This window comes from Conger conger, chromosome 13, assembly GCF_963514075.1.
Source record: "Conger conger chromosome 13, fConCon1.1, whole genome shotgun sequence".
NCBI classification, from domain to species: domain Eukaryota; kingdom Metazoa; phylum Chordata; class Actinopteri; order Anguilliformes; family Congridae; genus Conger; species Conger conger.
This window is the reverse complement of record NC_083772.1, coordinates 42,756,101-42,781,218: the sequence shown is the minus strand read 5'-3', so window position 1 is coordinate 42,781,218 and position 25,118 is coordinate 42,756,101. Positions and strand designations below refer to the sequence as shown.

Here is a 25,118-nt window from a genome sequence, read left to right as displayed (position 1 = left end):
ATGAAGCTGGTCACTAACATTTATCAGTATTTTGTCTTCCGAATACCCCTTGTTGACCTTGCTGTAAGACCGGAATGTGCTAGCTTCCCCCTTCCAGACATTAAGGTCAAAGGCTGTCTGTCTGAGAGAGAAAGACTCATAGTAAGCACTTAATTCAGAAAGTGGTCTAATAGTAATAAGGATTATCACTAAAAGGTTATTTGTAATCACGTGATTGTCTTTATGGTAACACACTGTCAATTAAGAATCAATTATGAAAATTGCCCTTAGTCATATTAACGTTACTGCGTTGAGCAAAACTGGATCTAGATGTCTATTGGGTGGAAATTGAGTTGAGTGATTGAGAGACAAATAGACATACTGGGTTAACCCAAATACAGCTCAGGCTTTACCTGGATATAGCATGGCTACATCCTAGTCGCTGGGAAACTTTCACCTTTCAGCCAAATGTAGCCGGATTTCCTCCTGAAAAAGCGCAGCAAGCTAAAGTATTATCTAGCTTGCAATCCTACCTCCAAGGTTTCGCCGCGGTCGGGAACAGGGTAGCATTTGAGATGATTTTTTTCCAAAAAAATGTAGTTTTACCACCATTTCCTCCTGCTCCTTTTTATCCTTTCTTTTCTGCGACCCACATTTGTCCTTCCAAGGGCATTTTCACACTAGGCAGCTAAATTGTGCTCAATATTTTACGTATTAGACTAGCTATCAACACATGATCAAGACAGGAAAACAGCTAACATATTTCCCCGCAGCGCTCTGCATATCAGAAAATAATACTAACGGCAAATTAATTACCCTGCCACAAGTTACTTCTGAATAGTTTATACAGTATAGCCTTTTTTCTGTAAAATAGACGCACGGTATAAATTTAGCATGATCACATTGTAGCCTGCAAAGAAAATGCAGCTAATAACCATGACCAAGACTAGTTTGCTTATTTAAGGATATGTAAATACACATCACAGTCAAAGCAAGCTTAGCCTTCGTGTTACTTTCCGATGAGTGTTTAGAATAGACTTGTCAAAAACGGAATCGACGGGGAACTGACTCGGGTTCATCCACCTGCTCTCATTCCTGCAGCTCGGCTAGCTAGTATAACGATGGAGCAGCACCTCCACTCCCTCACCATCCACCAGAAGTCCTCCACTGTCTGGGCAAGGGGGCCCTGAATGGCGATGTAGTCGTCCTTCTGCCTGTAGCCATGTGCAAGAACTGCACAGCATCACGTGTACAGGTTATTGAAATGTATTTATTTGCCCAGAAACAAAAATGGAAGAGCAGCAAACAAACTTACACTTAGGGAGGAAACATATTCAGGGAAAGTAAAAAAAAAAAACTTGTATAAAGTACTTTCTCTTTGATAAATGAACGTATAAAACGTATAAAGAGATGTCGTTATGCATGGGATGGGAGATACAAAGCTATACCAGTCACACAGCTACAGAACAGAGTCAAACTGCCAACAATTTGTGCTTCGAGGGAGAACCACTTATGAGCGCCCCACCAACTTTGTGTTCACACTTCTATATCACTGTTCCCTCTGACTTACACACAGTACTTACCTAATGTAAATTAGAAATGTTAGAAGTCAGAGGGAACAGTGATATAGAAGCTAATATATATTAGCTTTTATGTTGAGAACATTTGAACACATTGCTGTTGCACTGTACAGGCCTTAGAAGCAGTACGAATTCTGACTAGAAAACAACCAAAGCATTAGAATGTTAGGGTTCTGTAACCTCTATGAAGTCACAGAGGAAGATGTGTTGAAATTCAAAGTGTTACCAGTAGATTTTCAGTTTAGACATTGTACACACAACTGCTAACAGCTCTCATCATCATGGATATTTTAATCCAGCAAATGACATCAAAACTTGCACTTTTAGATTTTCTGGGACCAGAGCCTCCTCCTCTGGCTATGTGAGTAATAACCCTCCAGTGTTTCCACATTTTTATTTACCAATCAGGATCGACCTAGCTGTTAATTTAAATGATCTCTTAAAAACTAGATAAGATTGATATCTGACTAATCATAGCAGTCAGTCTCTCCATGGAAGAGTATTATGCCAAATTATACTATTAAATGTAATAATACATGGTGTCAATACTACTACAAACAATACTACTACTAATAATAATCTATTTCCCCTGTGAGGACATATACAGCATGGATTTATTCCTGCTAGTTGTCATTAGTGTTTCAATTCAATTACCCTCCAGTCTAATGGCCCAGCTATCCCACACTATAACCTACTGCAGCTAAATTTAGCGCTAACAATCTGTTGTCTTATGATAGTGAATTGGGTGATGATGAAGGTGAATTGGGCTATTTGATGAAGGTGAATTGGGCTATTTCTAATTTGTATTCTTCAAATTCAGTTTTCATTTAAAAGATTCATAGCTTCTGTGATGTCACAGCGGGGAGTTGTTAGAATACAGAAAGATATCAGCTGGACTGTCACAGCCTGACAGAACTTTTGTAGTTCAAACTGGTTTTCCGATGATGATGTCATTTTGTATCCCAAGATTTCGAACACTGTTTCTATTGACAAAAGGTTGCTTGAGTTTCACATTTTGTTCACCCACATCTTGAAATATCTCAAGCATGAATTTCAAAGCTGTTAGGCTTATGTGCTTTAATAAAGTTAGTTGCTAACAAGTTGCTATATTAAAACTACAATTTGCCTGCAGACAGGGTAGTATGCAACTTGAATATTGGCTAGCGAAATGTGACCATTTTTGTAGTTTTGTAGCTTGATTTATTAACGGATGTAATTTAACTTGTGGAACAAATGGTCAAACTCTAATCTCCAACCTGGCAGTAAGAAACATGGAAGTGAGTGAGTTCAGCTTCCACAACTACGAACCTGCTGACCGTTCAGGTTAACAAAATCATAGTGCTTAGTTTGCCTAAAAGCTAGATAGCATCTAGCACCTTATCAAGCCTGGTTTAGAAAACCAGGTGTTCCTGCCTCCACTCCATGTCCTAGCAAGATATTCTGCACATTTTCCACACATATTGCAAAAATTCAAACTACCCTGCTGAAGAAATTCTGATGCTAGGTTTTGAAACAGCTGGTAGCTGGTTGACAAGTTCAAACTAGCTCCCCATGGTTCGGCTGGTTGATTCAGACTAGCTCCCAGCTTGACATGTTTTGATCAGCTCAAGCTATGTTTTGAAACAGCTGGTAGACCAGCTCATATCCAGCTAGAAGAGCTTATAAGCAGCTTGGCCATGCTTGTTGACCAGTTCATACCCAGCCAGAACAGAAACCACCTTGACCAGCTAAATTTTCAAGCTGGTCAAGCTGGCACAGCTGGTTTAATGACAGGATAGTCAGTCCTTTAGTCTCAATTCACTGCTGCCCTTCAACAATATGTTGCGCCAGTGCTAGGTGGTGTGAAAATTGCCATTAACTGCTAATCCCACCCCTCAGCCTGAAAAGGAAGCATGCAGGAAAAAGTGAGTGTTGGAAAGATGGAAGGGGGAAGCAAGAAGAGTGACACGGGAAAGGAGATAGAGGGGGAGATGGGAGATAAGAACAAGGAGAGGAAAAAGGAGGTGGGTGAGGCTGGCCAAAAACAGACAGGTTGGAATCGGATGATAAGAAAAGGAGGATGCAGATAGAGCAGGAGGGACAGGCTGGATTGAGTAAGGAGAAGATGGGGAAGAATGAGAAAGAGAGAGAGGCTCAAGAAGATCTGGAAGAAAGAGATGGACAGGAGGAAAGCTTTGAAGAAGCAAGGAGAGGAAGAAGTCAAAGCAAAAAATGAAAAGCACATTGCGAAGAAAGGGCACAAACAGGTGGAGCTTCCCAAGGAGATGGCTGAGAAAGAGCAGAGCGAGGGAGAGGCCAGGCCAAAAATGAAGAGAAAGACCAATGAGGATGAGAAGGAACCAGAGAAGAAAACAAAGAACACTGTACAGCAGAAGGAACTTGGGCCAACGAAGAACCCTGCGGAGGGGAAGGACATGGATCTAAAGGATCGAAAGAAGCACTTAATGAAAATTAAAAATCAAAAAGAAGAAAGGCGAAAACAGCTGAAGGAATATCGGAAAGAGATGGCCAAGAAACAGAAGGAAGCAGTGGAGCTTCCTCTGAAGGATGTTACCGAGAAAGACCCGAAAGAGGCAGAGTTTCTGAAGGTCTGGCCAAAAAATGAGAAGATAAAGGGCAGTGAGGATGAGGAGGAGCTGAGGAAGACTTCAAAGGACGCTGCAGAACAGAAAGGGCTTGGACTAAAGACGCATTTGATGAGAATTAAGAAGGAAAAAGAAGCCATACGAAAAGAGCTAAAGGGAGATGAGCTTCTAAAGGTGATGGAGAAGAAACAGGCAACAGGACTGGAGCTTCTGAGGGAGACTACTCAGAAGTGGCACAAACAGGCGGAGCTTCTAAAGCACATGATTCGGGAGAAGGCACCCCCTGCGACGTGGGCCTCCACGGCGTCGGAACCCCTCAAACCTCAGCTACCCCCCGCTGACCCCCTGTGAGGACTTTGCTGCCACAGGGGGACTATGGAACTGCCAGTCTGCCACTCGGAAGGCTGACTTCATCCCCGCATATGCCTCCCTCCAGTCCCTACAATTCCTTGCCCTAACGGAGACCTGGATCACACCTGACAACACCGCCACTCCCGCTGCCCTCTCATCCTCCTTCTCCTTCTCGCACACTCCCCGGCCTTCCGGCCGTGGCGGTGGTACTGGTCTTTTAATTTCCCCCTCATGGAAATTCTCTGTTCTCCCCCTCTCTGACCTGTCCATATCCACTTTTGAATTCCATTCTGTTGCAGTATCCTACCCTACTAACCTTTTCATTGCAGTTATTTATCGTCCTCCAGGGCCCCTGGGAAGCTTCCTTGATGAGCTAGACACCCTTCTCAGCTCCTTCCCTGAGGATGGCACCCCACTGATTTTCCCTGGAGACTTCAACATCCACCTTGAAGCCTCCCAGGCTGCTGCCTTCCTACCGCTAATCCACTCCTTCGGCCTCTCCCTGCAACACTCTCCTCTAACCCACAAGGCGGGCAATGTCCTAGACCTTGTCTTTGTGAGGAACTGCTCATGCTCCGATTTCACGGCTACCCCTCTGCATACATCTGATCACCACTTCATCTCATTCTCCCTCCCTCTTCCTCCCCATCCTCCTCCCCCACCTCCCACCCACACTTCCTCAGCCCGCCGTAACCTCCACTCCCTCTCACCGTCTTCCTTTGCCACCACTGTAACCGCCTCACTCCCCCCTCTCGAATCCTTCTCCAAACTCCCCACTGACTCTGCATTTGCCACCCTCCTTTCATCTCTCTCCTCTGCCTTTGACTCTCTCTGTCCCCCTGTCTCAAAGCCGCCTCGCACATCCCCTCCCAGTCCTTGGATATCTGACACCCTCCGTACCTCCAGGACCAGCCTCCGCGCAGCGCAGAGGAAGTGAGGAAAATCCAGAGACCCTTCAGACCTCACAATTTACCAGTCACTCTTGGCGGCATTCTCCTCCGCTGTCACTGCCGCCAAAGCGAAATACTATCAGACACAAATTCAGAACTATCAGACACAAATTCAGAATACTATCAGACACAAATTCACAAATTCAGAACCTTCTCCACCTCAGTCCTCCTTCGCTGCTGATGACTTTGCTGATTTTTTCAATGAGAAGGTCACAGTCATCCGCAGATCCTTTACAACCACCGCCCCCCTTACTGTGCCCTTCCCCCCCTCTAGGCCCATCCCTTCCTTTTCCACTTTCTCCCCCCTTACAGACTCTGATGTTTCTCAACTCCTGCTCTCCCACCGCCCTACAACCTGTGCCCTTGACCCTATCCCCTCTTCTCTTCTCCAGACTATCACACCTGACATTCTCCCATTTGTCACCTCCCTTGTCAACTCCTCCCTGTTTTCCGGCTGTTTTCCAGCATCCTCCAAGAGGGCCCACATCACTCCGTTGCTAAAAAAGCGTACCCTGGATCCCTCCATCATCCAGAACTACCGCCCGGTATCTCTTCTTCCTTTTCTTTCCAAAACCATAGAACGAGCTGCTTCTACTCAACTTTCTTCTTTATTTTCTAACAACAACCTGCTAGACCCCCATCAGTCTGGCTTCAGATCGGGCCACTCGACAGGGACCGCGCTCCTCTCCGTCAGTGAGTCGCTCCATGCCGCACGTGCAGCCTCCCTCTCCCCTGTCCTCATTCTTCTAGATCTCTCTGCTGCCTTCGACACTGTGGATCACTCCATCCTCCTGTCCGCCCTGTCAGCAACGGGCATCTGTGGCACAGCCCTGGACTGGATTGAGTCCTACCTCTCTGGTCGCTCCTTCCAGATTGCCTGGCCTGGTACGGTATCGACACCTCGGCCCCTTGCCACAGGAGTTCCCCAGGGCTTAGTCCTAGGCCCGCTTCTTTTTTCTCTTTACACTCGTTCCCTTGGCCCTGTGATCACTGCACATGGGCTATCCTACCACTGCTATGCAGACGATACCCAACTCTTCATCTCATTCCCACCATCTGATACACAGGTTTCTGCCCGTATCTCTGCTTGCCTGAGTGACATCCAGAGCTGGATGGACAACCACCATCTAAAGCTCAACCCAGGTAAGACTGAAATGATATTCATCCCTGCTAAGACCCCTCCCCATCTGGATCTCTTCATTTCCCTTGGGGATACCACACTCACGCCATCACCCAGTGCAAGGAACCTCGGCGTGGTGATGGACAGCAGACTGTCCCTCTCCGAGAACATTGTGGCGGTGACTCGGTCATGCAGGTTCTTCCTATACAACATACGGAGAATCCGCCCCTTTCTCACCCCCTACTCGACCCAGATCCTGGTCCAAGCGATGGTTCTGTCCCACCTCGACTACTGCAATTCCCTCTTAGCTGGCCTTCCAGCGTCCGCCATCAGACCTCTCCAACTTATCCAGAATGCAGCAGCTCGTCTGGTCTTCAACCTTCCCAAATACTCACACGTCACCCCCCTGCTTACTTCCCTCCACTGGCTGCCTGTCATGGCTCGCATCAAATTCAAAACATTGGTGCTAGCCTTCCAAGCAGTTAAGGGGTCTTCCCCAGCTTACCTACAAAAAATCATCAGACCCTACACCCCTGCCAGACCTCTTTGTTCAGCCTCCACAGGCCTCTTGGCACTCCCCCCTCTCCGCACCTCCACCTCACACTCACGACTACTGTCTGTTCTGGCTCCACGGTGGTGGAACAAACTCCCCATTGAAGTCGGAACTGTAGAATCTCTCCCCACCTTCAAGCGCAAACTGAAGATGCATCTCTTCAAGCAGCACCTCTCCCCATCCCTCCCTACCTCCCTGTGAACCTTAATTGTTGTCTGTGATTTACGTTGTGTTTCAGTATTTTTTAGTTGGCTAGGTAAGCAGTATTTGGATAGTTAAGTTTGGTCACTTTTGCTTTGTTGTTTGTTTATTTGTTGTTAAAAAAAATAAAATAAATAAAAATAAATAGGCCCTGGTCCTTATCTTTGTTGTACGGGTAGCAATTTTAATTGTACTTCCCTCTAGGGTCTTTCAGCGCACTTATCCCTGGTTATAGGTATGCACTTTGTTGTACGTCGCTCTGGATAAGAGCGTCTGCTAAATGCCAATAATGTAATGTAATGTAATGGATGAGGCGGGGTTAAAGAAGGAGGTGCTTAAAAAGGCACAAAATGAGGCGGGGCTAATGAAGGAGGTGCTTAAAAAGGCACAAAATGAGGCGGGGCTAAAGGAGGAGGTTACAAAGGCACAAAATGAGGCGGGGCTAAAGGAGGAGGAGGTTACAAAGGCACAAAATGAGGCGGGGCTAATGAAGGAGGAGGTTACAAAGGCACAAAATGAGGCGGGGCTCAGGGAGATGATTCATGAGGAGGTAGAGGTGAGGAAGAATTCAAAGGACACTGCAGAACAGAAAGGACTCGGACTAAAGACACATTTGATGAGAATTAAGAAGGAAAAAGAAGCCATGCGAAAAGAGCTAAAGGGAGATGAGCTTCTAAAGGTGATGGAGAAGAAACAGACAACAGGACTGGCGCTTCTGAGGGAGACAGACGGAGCTTGTAAAGCACATGACTTGAGAGAACACAGATGTGAATACAAAGGCAGAAAAAGGGGCAGGGCCGAAGGAGATGATTAATGAGAAAAAAGAGGCGGGGATTAAGAGGATGATCATTGATAAGAAAAGCCAAGAGAAGGAGGTGATTAAGAAAGCACGAAGAGCTGAGGATTAAGGACACAAAACAGGTGTGTGTACACACAAACACACACACACTCTCACACACAAACACACACATGCATGTACGCACACACAGTAGCTGAGAAAGTCTTTCCCATTCTTTGATTGAACAGTTAACCTTTGCTCTTCCCATCCCAGGAACCTAAGGAAGGGACAGACTGTCTGGTGTCTTGGACAAACAATCCTGATGAGGACCTTAAGCCTGTGAGGCCCATTAAGGTCATGAGGAAAGAAGGGAACCAGCAACGGAGATGGTACAGAACATGCTGTGTGTGTGTCTCTTTGTTTCTTTATGTGTGTGTGTGTGTATTTGTGTTGGTGTGTATGGGCGTTCCTTTATGCATGAGCACAAAGTCGATAGCAGGCCATGTGTTGGCCAATGAGGGAGTCATGGAAATTCATATACTACAGATGGGTGTATAGTATTCAGAAAATCTATATAAAAATACATTAAAAATTCTATAATTGACCATATAATGAAAACAATATTAAAATAACTGTCATCAATCGTCACTTGGAATATGCAGTTGCCAAGGAAGTGGCTAAACTGCTTTCATAGCTTTCCTGTCCAGCGGTGATGGGGGAATGATCTCACTTCCTCTTTCCCTGCTTCCATTTGGTCCGCCCCCCCCCCCCCCCCTCCCGTAAGGTGGGAGGAAGAAAGGAATGAAGACGGGACCAAATGGAGGTTCTGGAGCACAGGGGACCGCTGTTTCCTGCGGAATACCAACTGTTTCCCGATGATGTCAATTTGTACTATGACGGTGAGTGCGTTGATGGAGCGGCAACGCTTTTGACATTGCATGTTATGTTTAAAACATGTCGAGGGAAAGAAGAGTGTTTGTGTGAGGGTGTGTTATCTGTGCTCAGAGAAAGCAGTGAAATTGAATCCAAGTCTAACCCATGTATTTTTCCCCTATATAGAAAAGGTTAATAATGTTTTCTATGATTTATGTGTTTTCACGTAAATCCCCCTAGTTTCACTAGAGGGCGCAGCGGACTATGTCACGTCAGTCTAGAAATGACCAGCAAACAGATTTCTGCAGAGAAAGTAGCTACAAACTTCGATAAAGGTTTAAAATTAAAATAACCCCTTTTAATTTGAGTTGGTTTAGTAAAACCTTTCGTATTAACAAAGACCAAGTGTCCGACGGTGAAGTCCACCTTTCATTGTTTAATATTCAAGTTTAATCGAGCAAAAGCTCCGGTGAGTTTCAGTTCATGAGTCATGCTAAGTATTGTATTTCGTGTAGCTAATGTTAGCCTATGAAACGGCAGTGCCGTTATGGTTTTCTTTTCATGATTTCATGATGTACATTTAATTTTGATGATATGAGTTCATATTTCATGTACATATTTAAAAAACCAATTGGAGACAAAGTTGTATTATTAATATTGGTCTCTGAAAGTAAGTAAGTTATAGCTCACGATGCTGATAGCTGAACTAGCTAAATAATGAACAAGGCATTCAGTTCATTTGTGCATTTGGTTTGTGTGTGCGATTTTACGTGAGTTGACGCTAATTGATGTAACTTTGATATAGATTAAGCACTGTACAGTCAAGATTCATATTTAGGTTTGAACTCTAATTGAAGCCGCTGCTTCAATGCAGGTTGTTTTTTTTGTGGACTTTGAGAAAGTTGATCGGCGAGCCCAAATAGACCAAATAGAACCTGTTCCATAAGCACTTTGTGGCGAGCCAGCCAGGAGAATTAAAGGAGAGGTATTATATATAAATTATTAATTACGAAAAACGAACTAAGTGAATGCAAAATGGATGTTATGAATATGTATGGTGTTCATGCAAAAAGGTCATTGCGTGTGTATGGCATTACTGCCACTGATACTGAAAATGCTATCGTTGATACTTTTAATCAGTATGGAGCGGTTGTAAGGGTAGTAAGGGAGGTCAATGCAGTGCAGGGCGAGACTACAGTCATAGTAGAGTTTGATTCAGAGGCACCAGTTACACTTCTTGAGCCAGATCTTCCCCTTGATATAAGCAGTGTGGTAGACACTACGGCAAAGTGGTGCGTAGATAGGCTAGAAGTACCAGTACCGCCCACAGACCAGACCCCAGCTTGTGTAGCTACCGCCCCTGACTCAGACAGCAGTAGTGAGTCTAATGATAGTGTATGTTCTGAAAATAGCATGACCCCCTTATTCCGCCGACCGCTGAAGAAAATTTACCACAAGAAGCCTGACCCACTTCTTTTACCCTGCGTTTCTAAAATGTCACCCCAGCCTGTGGTTCGAAGTAAAATCTCTCCCACCAAGACAATCAGGCTGGATGATGACGACGTAGTAAATCCACCAGAAGTACAATGCCTTGTAGTCGAACATGTGATCAAGAGTGATGCCTCCACCACACAAAATCAGTCCAAATGGCTGCATTCTTTCTCCGGCAAAGTTCCAAAGCCACCCGGTGAAGCTGACTGAGACATGGTGTCTGCATGTGGAACTGATGACTCACGACTATGTGCCAGTGGAGGTACAGCGGAGGAAAATCTTGGAGAGTCTGCTTCCCCCAGCTTCGGATGTTGTGAAGCAGCTTGGATCCTCTGCTTCTCCCCAAGACTATGTAAAACTACTGGACTCAGCTTATGGCGTTGTGGAGGATGGAGAGGAGATCTTTGCCAAATTCCTGAACACCAGTCAAAATCCAGGTGAGAAAGCATCCGAGTACCTGCAAAGGCTGCAGGTGCTCCTGACCACTGCAGTGAAGCGGAAAGGGATAAAACAAAAAGACTCAAACCGTCAGCTCCTCAAGCAATTCAAGCGCGGCTGTTGGGACCACACTCTCATCATGCAGCTGGAGCTGAAATCTGAGAAAGCCCTTGACTTCGCAGAGCTGCTGCTGGAGCTGCGAACCGAAGAGGACAGGAGAGCCACAAAAATGGACCGCATGCACCGCCATTTCGGGAGCTCCAAGCTGAAGTCCACAGCTAATGTCCAGGCTGTGTCCGGACTCGATCCATTCACCAATCCAAATGACGGAGTCCTACAGGCGTATATCTCCGAGATGGAGAGCCTGAGAAAACAAGTTGCAGAGCTGCAGACGCAGCTGAGCACAAGGAAACCTAAAAGAGGAAGGGAAGACAAGCCACGCGCAGCTGAAAAACAAGAACAGCCCACACCCCGAGTTGAAGCTCAAGCCCAATGGGCGACGCCAAAGCAACCTAGAGCCTGGTTCTGCTTCAAATGTGGCGAAGATGGCCACATAGCCAAAGGGTGTGAAAATCCAGCCAACAAACTGGCTGTCGACAAAAAGTATCAAGAGCTGCGTACAAAACAAGATCTGTGGAAGGCCACGCAAGGCCTGCCGTCAAACTGGATAGGGTTTCAGTAGCGGGACATACTGAGGCCGACAACATTGAGAGTCGCAATGATAGTTCCGAGTCAGAGTCAAAACACAACAGAACCCTCAATGGCTTAGTTGGACCACGATGCACTGCAGTAATCACTATCGAAGGAAATTGGTGTTGTTCTCTTCTTGACTCAGGCTCACAGGTGACCACTATATCTAAGTCTTTTCATGATACTTACCTGCCATCCAGACCCATTCTCCCACTAGATAATATCATAGAAGTAGAGGGGGCAGGGGGGCACGTCGTTCCCTACTTAGGTTATATCAAAGTCGACATTTTCTTCTCAAAAGAGATAGCTGGCAAGTCTGGAACTGTTAGTACTTTAGCCCTTGTAGTTCCAGACTGCAGATCCAACATCGAGGTCCCTATTCTCATAGGTACTAACACCCTAGACATCCTGTACAAAGCCTGTGCTGGAGACAAAGACACTAAGAACACACCAGAGAACTGCCCCTATGCACCACTAGTCAGAAATCTGTGTAGTAGGTACCAGATCGAGCAACACAATGGCAGAGTAGCTAGAGTTAAACTGCAGAGTAAGGACAATGTCACAGTCCCAGCTGGACAAAAGATGGTGTTAAATGGTTACACTAGAAACGTACCTGCTGTAGCTGGAGTCCCCTTGATGGTAGAACCGCCCACTCAGTTTAGTCTGCCCAGTGGTCTATTTTTCTGTAGTTATGTCCTGTCCTGCCCAAGACAGACATCCTTCAAGGTCCCTGAGGGACGAAACTGCCCACGACATAACAGTGCCGGCGAGACGCAACATCGCTGAGCTTTCTATCCCTTTATCTCTCTCTTCACTGCCGACTCCTTCAAAGGAAAACCAGGAACACCAAGTGTCGCACTCTCCCACCATTGCTGAGAGCAATGCTCAGTGTCTTAGTAGCCCAGAGAACAAGATCACCTTCAACTTCAACGATTCCCCTCTGTCAGATGAGTGGAAAACAAGGATCACAGACAGGCTAAATTCCATCCCAGAGGTGTTTGCAGTCGGTGACCTTGACTACGGTCACACAACAGCTGTCAAACACAAGATCCGTCTCTCTGATCCAACCCCTTTCAAACAAATTACCCGACCTATCCACCCATCAGACTACGAGGCGGTCCGTCTCCACCTGAAAGAGCTCTGTGACGCCAACATCATTAGGGAGTCTGAGAGCCCTTTCGCATCTCGGATAGTCATCGCGAAGAAGAAGAGCGGCGCCATCCGGCTCTGTGTCGACTATCGGAGGTTGAATAGCCAGACTATCAAGGCCCTTCCAAATATAGAGGAAGCCTTCGCTACGCTCACAGGATGAAAGTGGTTCTCAGTAATGGATTTAAAATCCGGCTACTACCAAGTGGAAATGGAGGAGGATGACAAGTACAAGACAGCCTTTGTCACACCCATGGGCTTTTGGGAGTTCAATAGGATGCCACAAGGTGTCACCAATGCACCCAACACTTTTCAAAGAGTCATGGAGAAGTGTATGGGCAGCCTGAACCTGAACAAAGTTCTCGTATTCCTGGACGATTTAATCGTCTTTTCAGGCACCCTGGAACAACACGAGCAACGCCTCATGTATGTGCTGAGCTGACTAAAGGACTTTGGTCTGAAGTTATCCCCAGACAAATGCCACTTCTTTCAGAAGTCAGTGAAATACTTGGGACACGTTGTCTCAGAAAACGGAGTAGAGACTGACCCTAGAAAAATCACAGCACTCACCACTTGGCCAAGGCCAACCAACATCCGCGATGTCGGGATCAGAGGGAAACACAAGATAGCTAACAGGTGGAGCCAAACTGTGTACAAAGTTGTGAAACACATCGGTGATTCTCTGGTCTATGTAGTGGCTCCTGCCGCCTCGGATGGTCCAGAGAAGACGATACACTGCGACTTGCTGTTGCCCTGTGGGTTTCTCGCTCCCCCTGCATCGCCTGAACCGGATCAAGAGAGTGGAAGGAAGGCAAAAGCCAAAGCTCCAAAGAGAACTCAGGAAACAGAGGAAGGATTGGAGGAAACGGTTGATCAACCCAGTGAAGACGAAATGGAGTACTACTATACTCCCAAGGACACAATATATCCAACCATCACTGTTGTCCATGAAATCCCATTGACAAAAGCTAATCCTGTGTTAGAGGATGAACAAGAGCAGACAAGCTCAAATGGATCCAGCCTAAACCCTATCCTCCTGATGTCTCAGTTGTGCAGAATGCACTGGATGTCGATGAGGATCAAGCAGTCGAAACCTTACCTGAAAACCTACCAGAAAACCCAGCTGACGACTTGCCTGAAAACAATAATTCCAATGTAGAACTGTCCTCAGATTCTGAAGATGAAGATCAACCTAAATCTTCCAACAACCTAGAAGGAGAGAAGATGTATCGCCTGCGGAAGACGGGATGACCAACGATGGAGTTAAGGATAGTTGTGCACCTTCTCAGGAAAATCCTGCACAGGAGGAAGAACCAGAAGTCAGAAGGTCTATGAGACAAAGAATAGAGCCTGATAGGTTGACATACAAGTCACTAGGAAACCCCCTACTCCTAGTTATGCACTCCATTCTAGATGGTTTAGACCAAGCTTTTTCCCAAGCTCTTAACTTTACACCTTCCCCTGATATTTGTCAGTTGACGCCTACGCTTTAATTGGAGCACATGTGAGGACACATGCAGATTCAGGGGGGGAGGATGTAACCCATGTATTTTTCCCCTATATAGAAAAGGTTAATAATGTTTTCTATGATTTATGTGTTTTCACATAAATCCCCCTAGTTTCACTAGAGGGCGCAGCGGACTATGTCACGTCAGTCTAGAAATTACCAGCAAACAGATTTAAAAAAGTAGAAAGAAAAAAAGTAGTAGGTACCAGATCGAGCAACACAATGGCAGAGTAGCTAGAGTTAAACTGCAGAGTAAGGACAATGTCACAGTCCCAGCTGGACAAAAGATGGTGTTAAATGGTTACACTAGAAACGTACCTGCTGTAGCTGGAGTCCCCTTGATGGTAGAACCGCCCACTCAGTTTAGTCTGCCCAGTGGTCTGTTTTTCTGTAGTTATGTCGTGTCCTGCCCAAGACAGACATCCTTCAAGGTCCCTATCCTACTCAGGAACGAAACTGCCCACGACATAACAGTGCCGGCGAGACGCAACATCGCTGAGCTTTCTATCCCTTTATCTCTCTCTTCACTGCCGACTCCTTCAAAGGAAAACCAGGAACACCAAGTGTCGCACTCTCCCACCATTGCTGAGAGCAATGCTCAGTGTCTTAGTAGCCCAGAGAACAAGATCACCTTCAACTTCAACGATTCCCCTCTGTCAGAGGAGTGGAAAACAAGGATCACAGACAGGCTAAATTCCATCCCAGAGGTGTTTGCAGTCGGTGACCTTGACTACGGTCACACAACAGCTGTCAAACACAAGATCCGTCTCTCTGATCCAACCCCTTTCAAACAAATTACCCGACCTATCCACCCATCAGACTACGAGGCGGTCCGTCTCCACCTGAAAGAGCTCTGTGACGCCAACATCATTAGGGAGTCTGAGAGCCCTTTCGCATCTCGGATAGTCATCGCGAAGAAGAAGAGCGGCGCCATCCGGCTCTGTGTCGACTATCGGAGGTTGAATAGCCAGACTATCAAGGCCCTTCCAAATATAGAGGAAGCCTTCGCTGCGCTCACAGGATCAAAGTGGTTCTCAGTAATGGATTTAAAATCCGACTACTACCAAGTGGAAATGGAGGAGGATGACAAGTACAAGACAGCCTTTGTAACACCCATAGGCTTTTGGGAGTTCAATAGGATGCCACAAGGTGTCACCAATGCACCCAACACTTTTCAAAGAGTCATGGGCAGTGTACGGGCAGCCTGAACCTGAACGAAGTTCTCATATTCCTGGACGATTTAATCGTCTTTTCAGGCACCCTGGAACAACACGAGCAACGCCTCATGCATGTGCTGAGCCAACTAAAGGACTTTGGTCTGAAGTTATCCCCAGACAAATGCCACTTCTTTCAGAAGTCAGTGAAATACTTGGTACACGTTGTCTCAGAAAACGGAGTAGAGACTGACCCTGGAAAAATCACAGCACTCACCACATGGCCAAGGCCAACCAACATCCGCGAACTGAAATCCTTCTTAGGATTCACCGGATATTACAGAAGGTTCGTCCAGGATTACGCAAAAATTGCAAAGCCACTGAATGATCGTACTGTGGGCTACATCCCACCGAGGACGAAGTCTAAGAACACCAAGCCCTTCTCCAATGCTGATCTGAAGCAACGCTTGGATGGAAAGTGGACATCAAAATGTGAGGATGAATTCAAAATGCTCATCGAGAAACTGACGACAGATCCAATCCTAGGGGTCGCTAATCCCAAATGTCCCTACATCTTACATACTGACGCCAGTCTATAGGGACTTGGTACAGCTCTCTACCAAGAACAAGATGGTCATCTGCGTGTCATCGCCTATGCAAGTAGAGGTCTGTCCAACTGTGAGAAGAGATACCCCACTCACAAGCTAGAATTCATCGCCCTCAAGTGGGCAGTTAGGGACAAATTATACGACTACCTCTATGGAGCTGAGTTCACCATCATGACCGACAACAGCAGAGCAGAGCAGAGAAGCAGAGAAGACAGCCTGTCTGGTGAACATCAAAACCAGTCGACTACTCGAGTTAGTGTGTATGGACTACCTGTCACTAGAGCCTGATGGCCGAGGGACAAAGAACATTCTAGTTATAACTGATCATTTCACCAAATACGCAGTGGCCGTCCCTACTGCCGACCAGAAAGCAAAGACTGTCACCAAGACCTTGTGGAGCAATTTCTTTGTCCAATACGGACTGCCAGAACGTCTTCACAGCGACCAAGGTCGAGATTTTGAGTCAGCGATAATCAAAGATCTCTGCCTGCTCCGAGGCATAAAGAAGACACAAACTACGCCCTATCATCCACAGGGACACCCCTTGAAACGCTTCAACCGAACGCTACTGGAGATGCTCGGAACTCTTCAAGAGGAGGACAAGATCAAGTGGTGTGACTTCGTTCAGCCACTCGTGCATGCCTACAATTGCACGGAAAATGACACAGCTGGCTACTCTCCCTACCAATTAATGTTTGGAAGACATCCAAGCCTTCCCATCGACGTGGCGTTTGGACTCCATCTAGAGGAACAGAGCAAAGACACTCACACTGAGTATTTGAAGAAACTGAGGGAAAGTTTACAGGAAAGCTACAAACTTGCCATTGAGCACAGCAAAAAGACAGCTCAGCGCAACAAGCAAAGATATGACCTCAAGGTCAGAGAGTCAGTCCTCGAGGTCGGAGACCTCGTCCTCGTCAAGAATGTCGGGATCAGAGGGAAACACAAGATAGCTAACAGGTGGAGCCAAACTGTGTACAAAGTTGTGAAACACATCGGTGATTCTCTGGTCTATGTAGTGGCTCCTGCCGCCTCGGATGGTCCAGAGAAGATGATACACTGCGACTTGCTGTTGCCCTGTGAGTTTCTCTCTCCCCCTGCATCGCCTGAACCGGATCAAGAGAGTGGAAGGAAGGCAAAAGCCAAAGCTCCGAAGAGAACTCAGGAAACAGAGGAAGGATTGGAGGAAACGGTTGATCAACCCAGTGAAGACGAAATGGAGTACTACTATACTCCCAAGGACACAATATATCCAACCATCACTGTTGTCCATGAAATCCCATTGACAAAAGCTAATCCTGTGTTAGAGGATGAACAAGAGCAGACAAGCTCAAATGGATCCAGCCTAAACCCTATCCTCCTGATGTCTCAGTTGTGCAGAATGCACTGGATGTCGATGAGGATCAAGCAGTCGAAACCTTACCTGAAAACCTACCAGAAAACCCAGCTGACGACTTGCCTGAAAACAATAATTCCAGCGTAGAACTGTCCTCAGATTCTGAAGATGAAGATCAACCTAAATCTTCCAACAACCTAGAAGGAGAGAAGATGTATCGCCTGCGGAAGACAGGATGACCAACGATGGAGTTAAGGATAGTTGTGCACCTTCTCAGGAAAATCCTGCACAGGAGGAAGAACCAGAAGTCAGAAGGTCTATGAGACAAAGAATAGAGCCTGATAGGTTGACATACAAGTCACTAGGAAACCCCCTACTCCTAGTTATGCACTCCATTCTAGATGGTTTAGACCACGCTTTTTCCCAAGCTCTTAACTTTACACCTTCCCCTGATATTAGTCAGCTGACGCCTACTGCAGAGAAAGTACCTACAAACTTCGATAAAGGTTTAAAATTAAAATAACCCCTTTTAATTTGAGTTGGTTTAGTAAAACCTTTCGTATTAACAAAGACCAAGTGTCCGACGGTGAAAAGTCCACCTTTCATTGTTTAATATTCAAGTTTAATCGAGCAAAAGCTCCGGTGAGTTTCAGTTCATGAGTCTTGCTAAGTATTGGGTGCATTTCGTGTAGCTAATGTTAGCCTATGAAACGGCAGTGCCGTTATGGTTTTCTTTTCGTGATTTCATGATGTACATTTAATTTTGATGATATTAGTTCATATTTCTTGTATATATTTAAAAAACCAATCGGAGACAAAGTTGTATAATTAATATTAGTCTCTGAAAGAAGTAAGTAAGTTATAGCTCACGATGCTGATAGCTGAACTAGCTAAATAATGAACGAGGCATTCAGTTCATTCGTGCATTTGGTTCGTGTGTGCGAGTTAACGTGAGTTGATGCTAATTGATGTAACTTTGATATAGATTAAGCACTGTACAGTCACGATTCGTATTTAGGTTTGAACTCAAATTGAAGCCGCTGCTGCATGCAGGTTGGTTTTTTTTGTGGACTTTGAGAAAGTTGATCGGCGAGCCAGGACCTCCGAGCACGAGCGCCCTAGCTCAACTGCATGCACACGCTCCACTCTGCATGTTCTCCACTCGGCACGCTGCACGCGCCAGGAACAGCATCACCATGTGCCCAGGCTGCAGCAACGCACAGGAGACAGATAAGCAAATTGAGCGCTCTGAACCAAAATCACACTACCCGGGTAGATGGGACATATTGACTTTTTTTTATTTTTTTTTTAAGGTTGCAACCTATTAGTCACAGGAAATCTTATTGGCCAATGTGTACATATGTTTGATATTATTGATAAGGGATTTGATTATTGCTAATAAATGACCGGCATTTAATATTTGTTTTTTTATACCTTGTCCGTTTGCCTTGAATACTCCTAGAGTCAACCTAGAGTCTATAACCCTTTACTAGAGTGTTTAACCCTTTGAGTTTTGATAAGAATTAATGCATCAGATATCTAGGCCCAAATAGAACCTGTTACACAAGAGCAGAGGAAGTGGCCTTCTTCTATGCTCAGATGCTGGATCATGAGCGTACCACCTGTGACGTGTTCTGTAAGAACTTCCTCACAGACTGGAGAAGGGTGAGGAAGGGGAGAGCAGGGAGTGAAGGAAAAAAATGGGGTGGGGGTGGTAGGGGTAGGTGACTGTTTAGTTGATTTTGTTGTGTTGGTTTGTTTGTTAATAGGGGCATTTCACCCACACATTGAATGAAAGTACCGTCAAATGCTGTCAAATCTCGAAAATTATTCATATATCTCAGCAAAATTATATGGATGGTTTGATAGTGCCCTGCGTAAGTGAAAAGACTTTCATTTTTGTTTGAACTGCCCTTTTAATCGGTTCCTTGCATGTGTTTCTCTGCACAGGAGATGACTCCAGAGGAGAGCATGTTGATTACGGACTTGAATAAGTGCGATTTCTTCAAGCTTTTCTACCTGAACAAGAGGAGGGTGGATGCCAAATATAACATGAGCAAGGAGGAGAAACAGGTGGGTGTGGCTCCAACCATCAAGTGGGTGGGGTAAAGTCTGACAGCTCAGGTCATTTTTAAGCATTTCCTTCGCCCCTCTGCCTGTCCCTCCCACTCTCAGTCTCATTATTTGTGTGTTTCCAGGTCATCACAGAGGTCAATAAGAGGCTTATGGAAGAGTATGGCTACTGCACTCTGAACCAGCACCGTGAACGCATTGGAAACTTCCGGATTGAGCCCCCGGGCCTCTTCCATGGCCAAGGGGAACATGCCAAAGAGGGCATGCTGAAGAGGAGGATTCAGCCTGAGGACATAATCATCAACTGCAGCAAGTAAGAAGCATGCTGGGAGCTAGAGGCATGCGGGGAGTGAAGCATGCTGGGAACTAGAGGCATGATAGGAGTGAAGCATGCTGGGAGCTAGAGGCATGATGATAGGAGTGAAGCATGCTGGGGGCTAGAGGCATGATAGGGATGAAGCATGCTGGGAGTTAGAGGCATGCGGGGAGTGAAGCATGCTGGGAGCTAGAGGCATGAGGGGAGTGAGGGCTCCCTGGTAAAGTTGATGGATGTTGTTAGTGAGAAGCATAAGTGTAGAGAGAAAAAGAGAACACCACCCTTGCCCTCCCCACAGACAGGCACGTATCCCAGAGCCTCCTCCAGGTCACCAGTGGAAGGAAGTTCGCCATGACAACACTGTTACATGGCTAGCCAGCTGGACAGAGAACATTCAGGGGGCCAGCAGATACATCAGGCTTAATGCCAGCTCCAAACCTCAGGTACCCGCTGGACCCAACCATTCACAAAAACCACACAAGACATGTAGATCACCATCCTTATAGACAGAAAGTGATGTAACAGCAAGCAAAGTAGACCTTTTGTGCTGTCCACCCAGGGTGAGAAGGACTGGGAGAGGTATGAGCTGGCCCGGAGACTGCACTCCTACGTTGACCAGATCCGGTCCCAGTACTACCAGGACATGGATTCGGCAGAGATGGCGATTCGGCAGAGAGCCACCGCTCTCTACTTCATTGACAAAGTGAGGGTGGGCGGGACTTCCTGTCTCCGACAGGTCTCTACAGTCTCTTCACTAGCTGAGCATGCGGTCTCAAGATGTGATGTGGAAATGACCGCCGCCCTTCGATTCGAGACGATAGGGCCAATTTCATTACAGATTCGGTCAAATCACAATGCAATTTGAAAAAACAAGTAAATAATGAACAGAAAAATAACCTGTCATTAGTCATCAACTGAGAAAACGCAGTCGCTAAGGAAGTGACAAAACGGCTTTCAGCGTCAGAAATTGTCAGTGATGATTTTTCAGTTGATGACCTGAATATAAATGAGTTGTGTCGCTGCAGCTGGCCCTGAGTGTGGGGAGCGAAAAGGAGGTGAGCTGCTCCTCTCTCCATGTGAAAAACGTCACTCTGCACAAAGACCGTGACAGGAATGAGTACACGGTGGAGTTCGACTTCCTGAGGGAAGACCTAATCCGCTCCTACAATAAAGTGCCCGTCACGCAGAGGGTGAGTGGAGACGCCGGACCGAACGTTTCCTTAATATTTCATCAACGCTGCACTTAGGTTTCTTCACTATGAGCAGTGCCTGTTTATGCAGATGGTTCTCCTGTTGTTCTGTGATCCAGGTCTATAAAAACCTCAAGGATTTCATTGAGGCCAAGGAAGCAGGGGACAAATTGTTCAACCTACTGACCGTGAGTCTCCAACCTGATTGTTTCTGTGCTGACAGAAAGTCTATAGTTGAATGATCGTCTGTGTTTTGTATGTCTGTGTCTTTGGGTGTCAAAAACACTCCCATTCTCTCGCTCCCTGCTCAGACATCCACTCTAAATGAGTACATCAGCTCACTGATGCCCGGTCTGACCGCCAAAGTGTTTCGAACACAAAACACCTCTGTCGCCCTGCAAAAGAGCCTGAGAGAACGGTCCTGCTGTGGGCATCTTCACCTCTACTCTACTACTACTAATCTACCCACCCCTACAGCCAGTCTTATACACCTGTACTCAGTGTACGCTGTGTTACTCACTTGTACTCAGTGTACGCAGTCTTAAACATCTGTACTCAGTTTTACACACCTGTACTCAGTCTTACACACCTGCACTCAGTTTTACACACCTGTACTCAGTCTTACACACCTGTACTCAGTCTTACACACCTGTACTCAGTGTACTCAGTGTTACACACCTGTACGCAGTCTTATACAGTATTTTCTTTCTCCCTCTTTTCCTCCCCCATTCTCCCTCTCCCCCTTCTTTCATAACAGTGTGTAAAACCCCACGCTAACCCAATGATGGAATTTAACGGGGGCCGAAGGGGGTTTTGCGTGCTTGTCCTTCTGGCGTTGCAGGGAGAACATTAGTAGGGTTAATTATTATCCTCCGTACAAGAACAGAGCACAATTATGTTTAAGAATATACTGGGTCCGTTGCCATGGGTCGGATATGGATTGACCTGCCCCATATCCCGCTTACAGCTGGCCAGAAACGGATCAGTACAATTCTTAATATTCTCCGTTCTCAAACGGGGCCGTATTGTATGCTTAGTGGTTACTATAGTTTTACTCATTTATCTGACTCCGTTTAAAATTTAATTTAGAAATTTGGGTTTGCAACTTACACGGACCTCGGGAGTGATTACATTCGACTTGTACCTTAAGAATAGCTAGTGCCACAGAACAAGCTAATGGGGATCCTTTTAATAAACAATAAACCTGCGCCACCATTACTCAATATATGCTCTCGCGATTAACATTATTGCTGAAATCTCAGTTCGGTGTAGAACTCAGAGGCTGAGGGTCCACTCAACACAATACATGCAAACCTGCCATGATAGTTGCGAGCCCAGGTCGGCGTAGCATTAACTGGGCTCTTTAGAGCTAATTTGACAGGAACCAGCGCCGTAACGCCCAGGGGTTCCCTTCGCGTCAAATCACAAGAGCCGTGCGTCCCCCAACCCTTTAAGTGGCAGAAACTTGCTGGCCTCACAGCTTAGAACATATCACATAGGTGCCAAGCTGCCGATCGGTCAGTCTTTGGCCTCCCTTTTCCCCCTCAATATGCAGTTGTAATTTAGGCTGAATAGGTACAGGATGAATTAGAGTCATGGAGATCACGCAAGTTACAAACAAAATAGTTTATTCGCAGACAGGTAGGTTATTAGCATTCGAATATCATAATCAATTACAAAATACACAAATTAAGAATAGAGATAGAGTAAATAATCATACCTAGCCTGCTTGGACTGCACACAAACACAGAGTATAGAATATGCCGTGTGGAAAGTCGAATACGATCTTCCGCTGCTACACATACATACATACATACATACACAAGACATGTTGTGTGGGAAGTCGAATACGATCTTCCTGATACTTCCTGATGCTTTTATGCCAAATCATACGTTTGAAACCAGGCGGCAGTGCCATAAATCAACCTGGAGGGGTGGTCAAATCTGGAATTTAGACCCCCACCGTTGGGGGTTGTTGAGTAGGGAAAATTAGATGATTACTAAGAGAGGACGTGTAGGTTTTCCCTTGAGTTATTGAAACTATGGTTTATTAAAATCCATTTGGTATGAAATGTATCTCATCCGATTCCTTGATTTTATCAGATCACATCCACACCAAACAGATTACCCTTATGTTTTATTATGTTGCAGTTATCATGAAACTTCCCTCCTGATTATCCATTTTACATGCAATTCCTGTTACCATTACATAAGACTTAATGCAATAATACAAGGATCACATGGGCAATGTTTTCAAGGTGTTACTGGGTCTATTTACTATCTTAATAACAGTTTTGAATATTTAATCTTGGAGAGCAGTCACCGGTGTAATGACAGCAGTGCCCAAATGAGGGCACTGTGGCATTGTCCGGAGTCTTCCCCCTTGGAAGTGACCAGGTATGGGGTCACAGGGAGGTCACCAATGTTCGGGAGGATTCTTTTCCCATGACCCAACTGGCCTTGGACCACTCATACATCTTAACTCCCCAACAGGTAGTCTAAACAACATTGAAACCCCAGCTCTCAGGCCCCTCACAAATGGCAGCCCTTCCTGACCTTAACAACTGTGCTACAGGCCGCCCCATCATATCTATGAATGCTGTAGTTGGGAGTTTTCATGATAACTGCATTATGCTGTAAATATGTATTTGTGCCTCTCATGGTAATATTCCTTTTGGATAAACCTGATTTGGGTGAATGAAAGGAAAGGAGACACCCCAGACTGTTTGGTTTCTTCTCCTTATCTCCAAAATCCAGGCCTTAGTTCTTGACCCTAAAAGTGAGTCACCCATCTATAATTTACAGCCAGGCCCACCAGGCAGGGGGCTGAAACACATGACTTCTACAGAGACAGCTTTTGCCCAGTTTCCCCTCGACTCCTGAATGGTTATGCTATCAAAGGTAGACTGTTACAAAAACCATTACACCAGTCGCACTGAAACAATCAGAATAACACCAAACATTACTCTATTCTGACCTGGGATTATCATGAAACATCTTTATACCATCTCCAATATTCCTGTTCTGGAATGTGAGAAAAGGGGGGCCCCCAGGGCCCAAGAAGGCGCCTCTAAGAATCCTTCTCTAGCTCTCCCCCACAGGCATGTGTGCCAACGGTGGGGGCTAACAATGTATGCTCCAGGAGGGGGAAGTCAGCAAGCTGACCAGCGCATGAGACCAAATGTTACTTTTGACTGGCTTAGAAGTGTCAGATGGCCAGGCTGAGAAGCTGCTTGCCTACAACAGGGCAAACTGTGCAGCTGCTGTTCACTGTAACCGCCAGCAGGCGGATACAAAGAACTTTGAGCAGTCCATGGCTGGACTGCATGCCGAGGTACAGTGAGGGATTGAGGGGAGCAGTGCGAAACAGGCCCTTCAGATTCAGGGAGAAAAACTGATCTTGAAAAAACATCTTGCTCTGGCTTCTATGTTCTGTTCTTCTGTGTTCTCCTCCAGATTGACAGTATGACACAGGAGCTTGTGCAGGCCAAGACTGAGCTGACATTGGCCACATGGAAAGCCAAGGGCTGCCCCAACAGCAAGTGGCATGTGTGACTGTCCCAAATGTGGAGTGCTTTTCTCTCACAGGTGTGCATGTGTGTATTGTCCTCATTTGTCTGTGTGTAAACGCACTGTGTGTGTGTGTGTGTGTGTGTGTGTGTGTGTGTGTTTCAGTGAGATTAAGAAAAAGCGGAAAGCTGACTTTGTGTTCTGAGCCCCCACTGACCATTCCAACAGCCCTGACCCCTTTCTCCCCATCCCCCACCACAAAAAAAAATGTTGTTTGATTTATGTAATGATTGTACTTGATTTGATTTATGTAATTGTATTTACCTGATTAATATGTATGCATTTAAGATATGTATTAAATCCAATGAAATCCTATTAAAATCCATTGCAAAACAATTATCATTGTTATCTGGTATTCATTTTTTGTTTGTGGGATGGCTATCCAGGGTAGAATTTTTGTTGAGTAGCCTACAAACATCTGATGATGTCATAGCCAACAGGAGGGACAGCTATGGAGCACAGCATCACACTACATTACATTACATTACAGTCAATAAGCAGACGCTCTTATCCAGAACGACGTACAATAAAGTGCAAATCAAAACCAGGGACAAGTGCATTGAAGACTCCAGAGGAAAGTACAGTTCCAAGTCCTAGAGTGATACATAGATACCTAGATACAACTT

General features: G+C 45.8%; 1 protein-coding gene across 1 annotated transcript; it reads left to right on the top strand.

The window, feature by feature from the left end:
- Positions 1-8,888: 8,888 nt before the first annotated feature.
- On the top strand, positions 8,889-24,477 carry LOC133107588 (DNA topoisomerase 1-like). Its single transcript, XM_061216574.1, has 11 exons — positions 8,889-8,996; positions 18,887-19,008; positions 19,294-19,416; positions 19,542-19,729; positions 20,031-20,175; positions 20,292-20,435; positions 20,758-20,922; positions 21,042-21,110; positions 21,234-21,348; positions 24,129-24,256; positions 24,379-24,477. The coding sequence occupies exons 1-11, from the start codon at positions 8,915-8,917 to the stop codon at positions 24,475-24,477; spliced, it is 1,380 nt and encodes a 459-aa protein (XP_061072558.1). The 5' UTR covers positions 8,889-8,914.
- The last annotated feature ends 641 nt before the right edge of the window (positions 24,478-25,118 follow it).

What these genes read in the sequence shown, in the direction of transcription:
- LOC133107588 (XM_061216574.1), top strand. Translation starts at nt 8,915, where the DNA reads ATGGAGGTTCTGGAGCACAGGGGACCGCTGTTTCCTGCGGAATACCAA. An exon ending in TCCTCACAGACTGGAGAAGG is followed by an intron (nt 19,009 to 19,293) that starts GTGAGGAAGGGG and finishes TTCTCTGCACAG; the next exon opens with GAGATGACTCCAGAGGAGAG. An exon ending in TGGCTGGACTGCATGCCGAG is followed by an intron (nt 24,257 to 24,378) that starts GTACAGTGAGGG and finishes GTTCTCCTCCAG; the next exon opens with ATTGACAGTATGACACAGGA.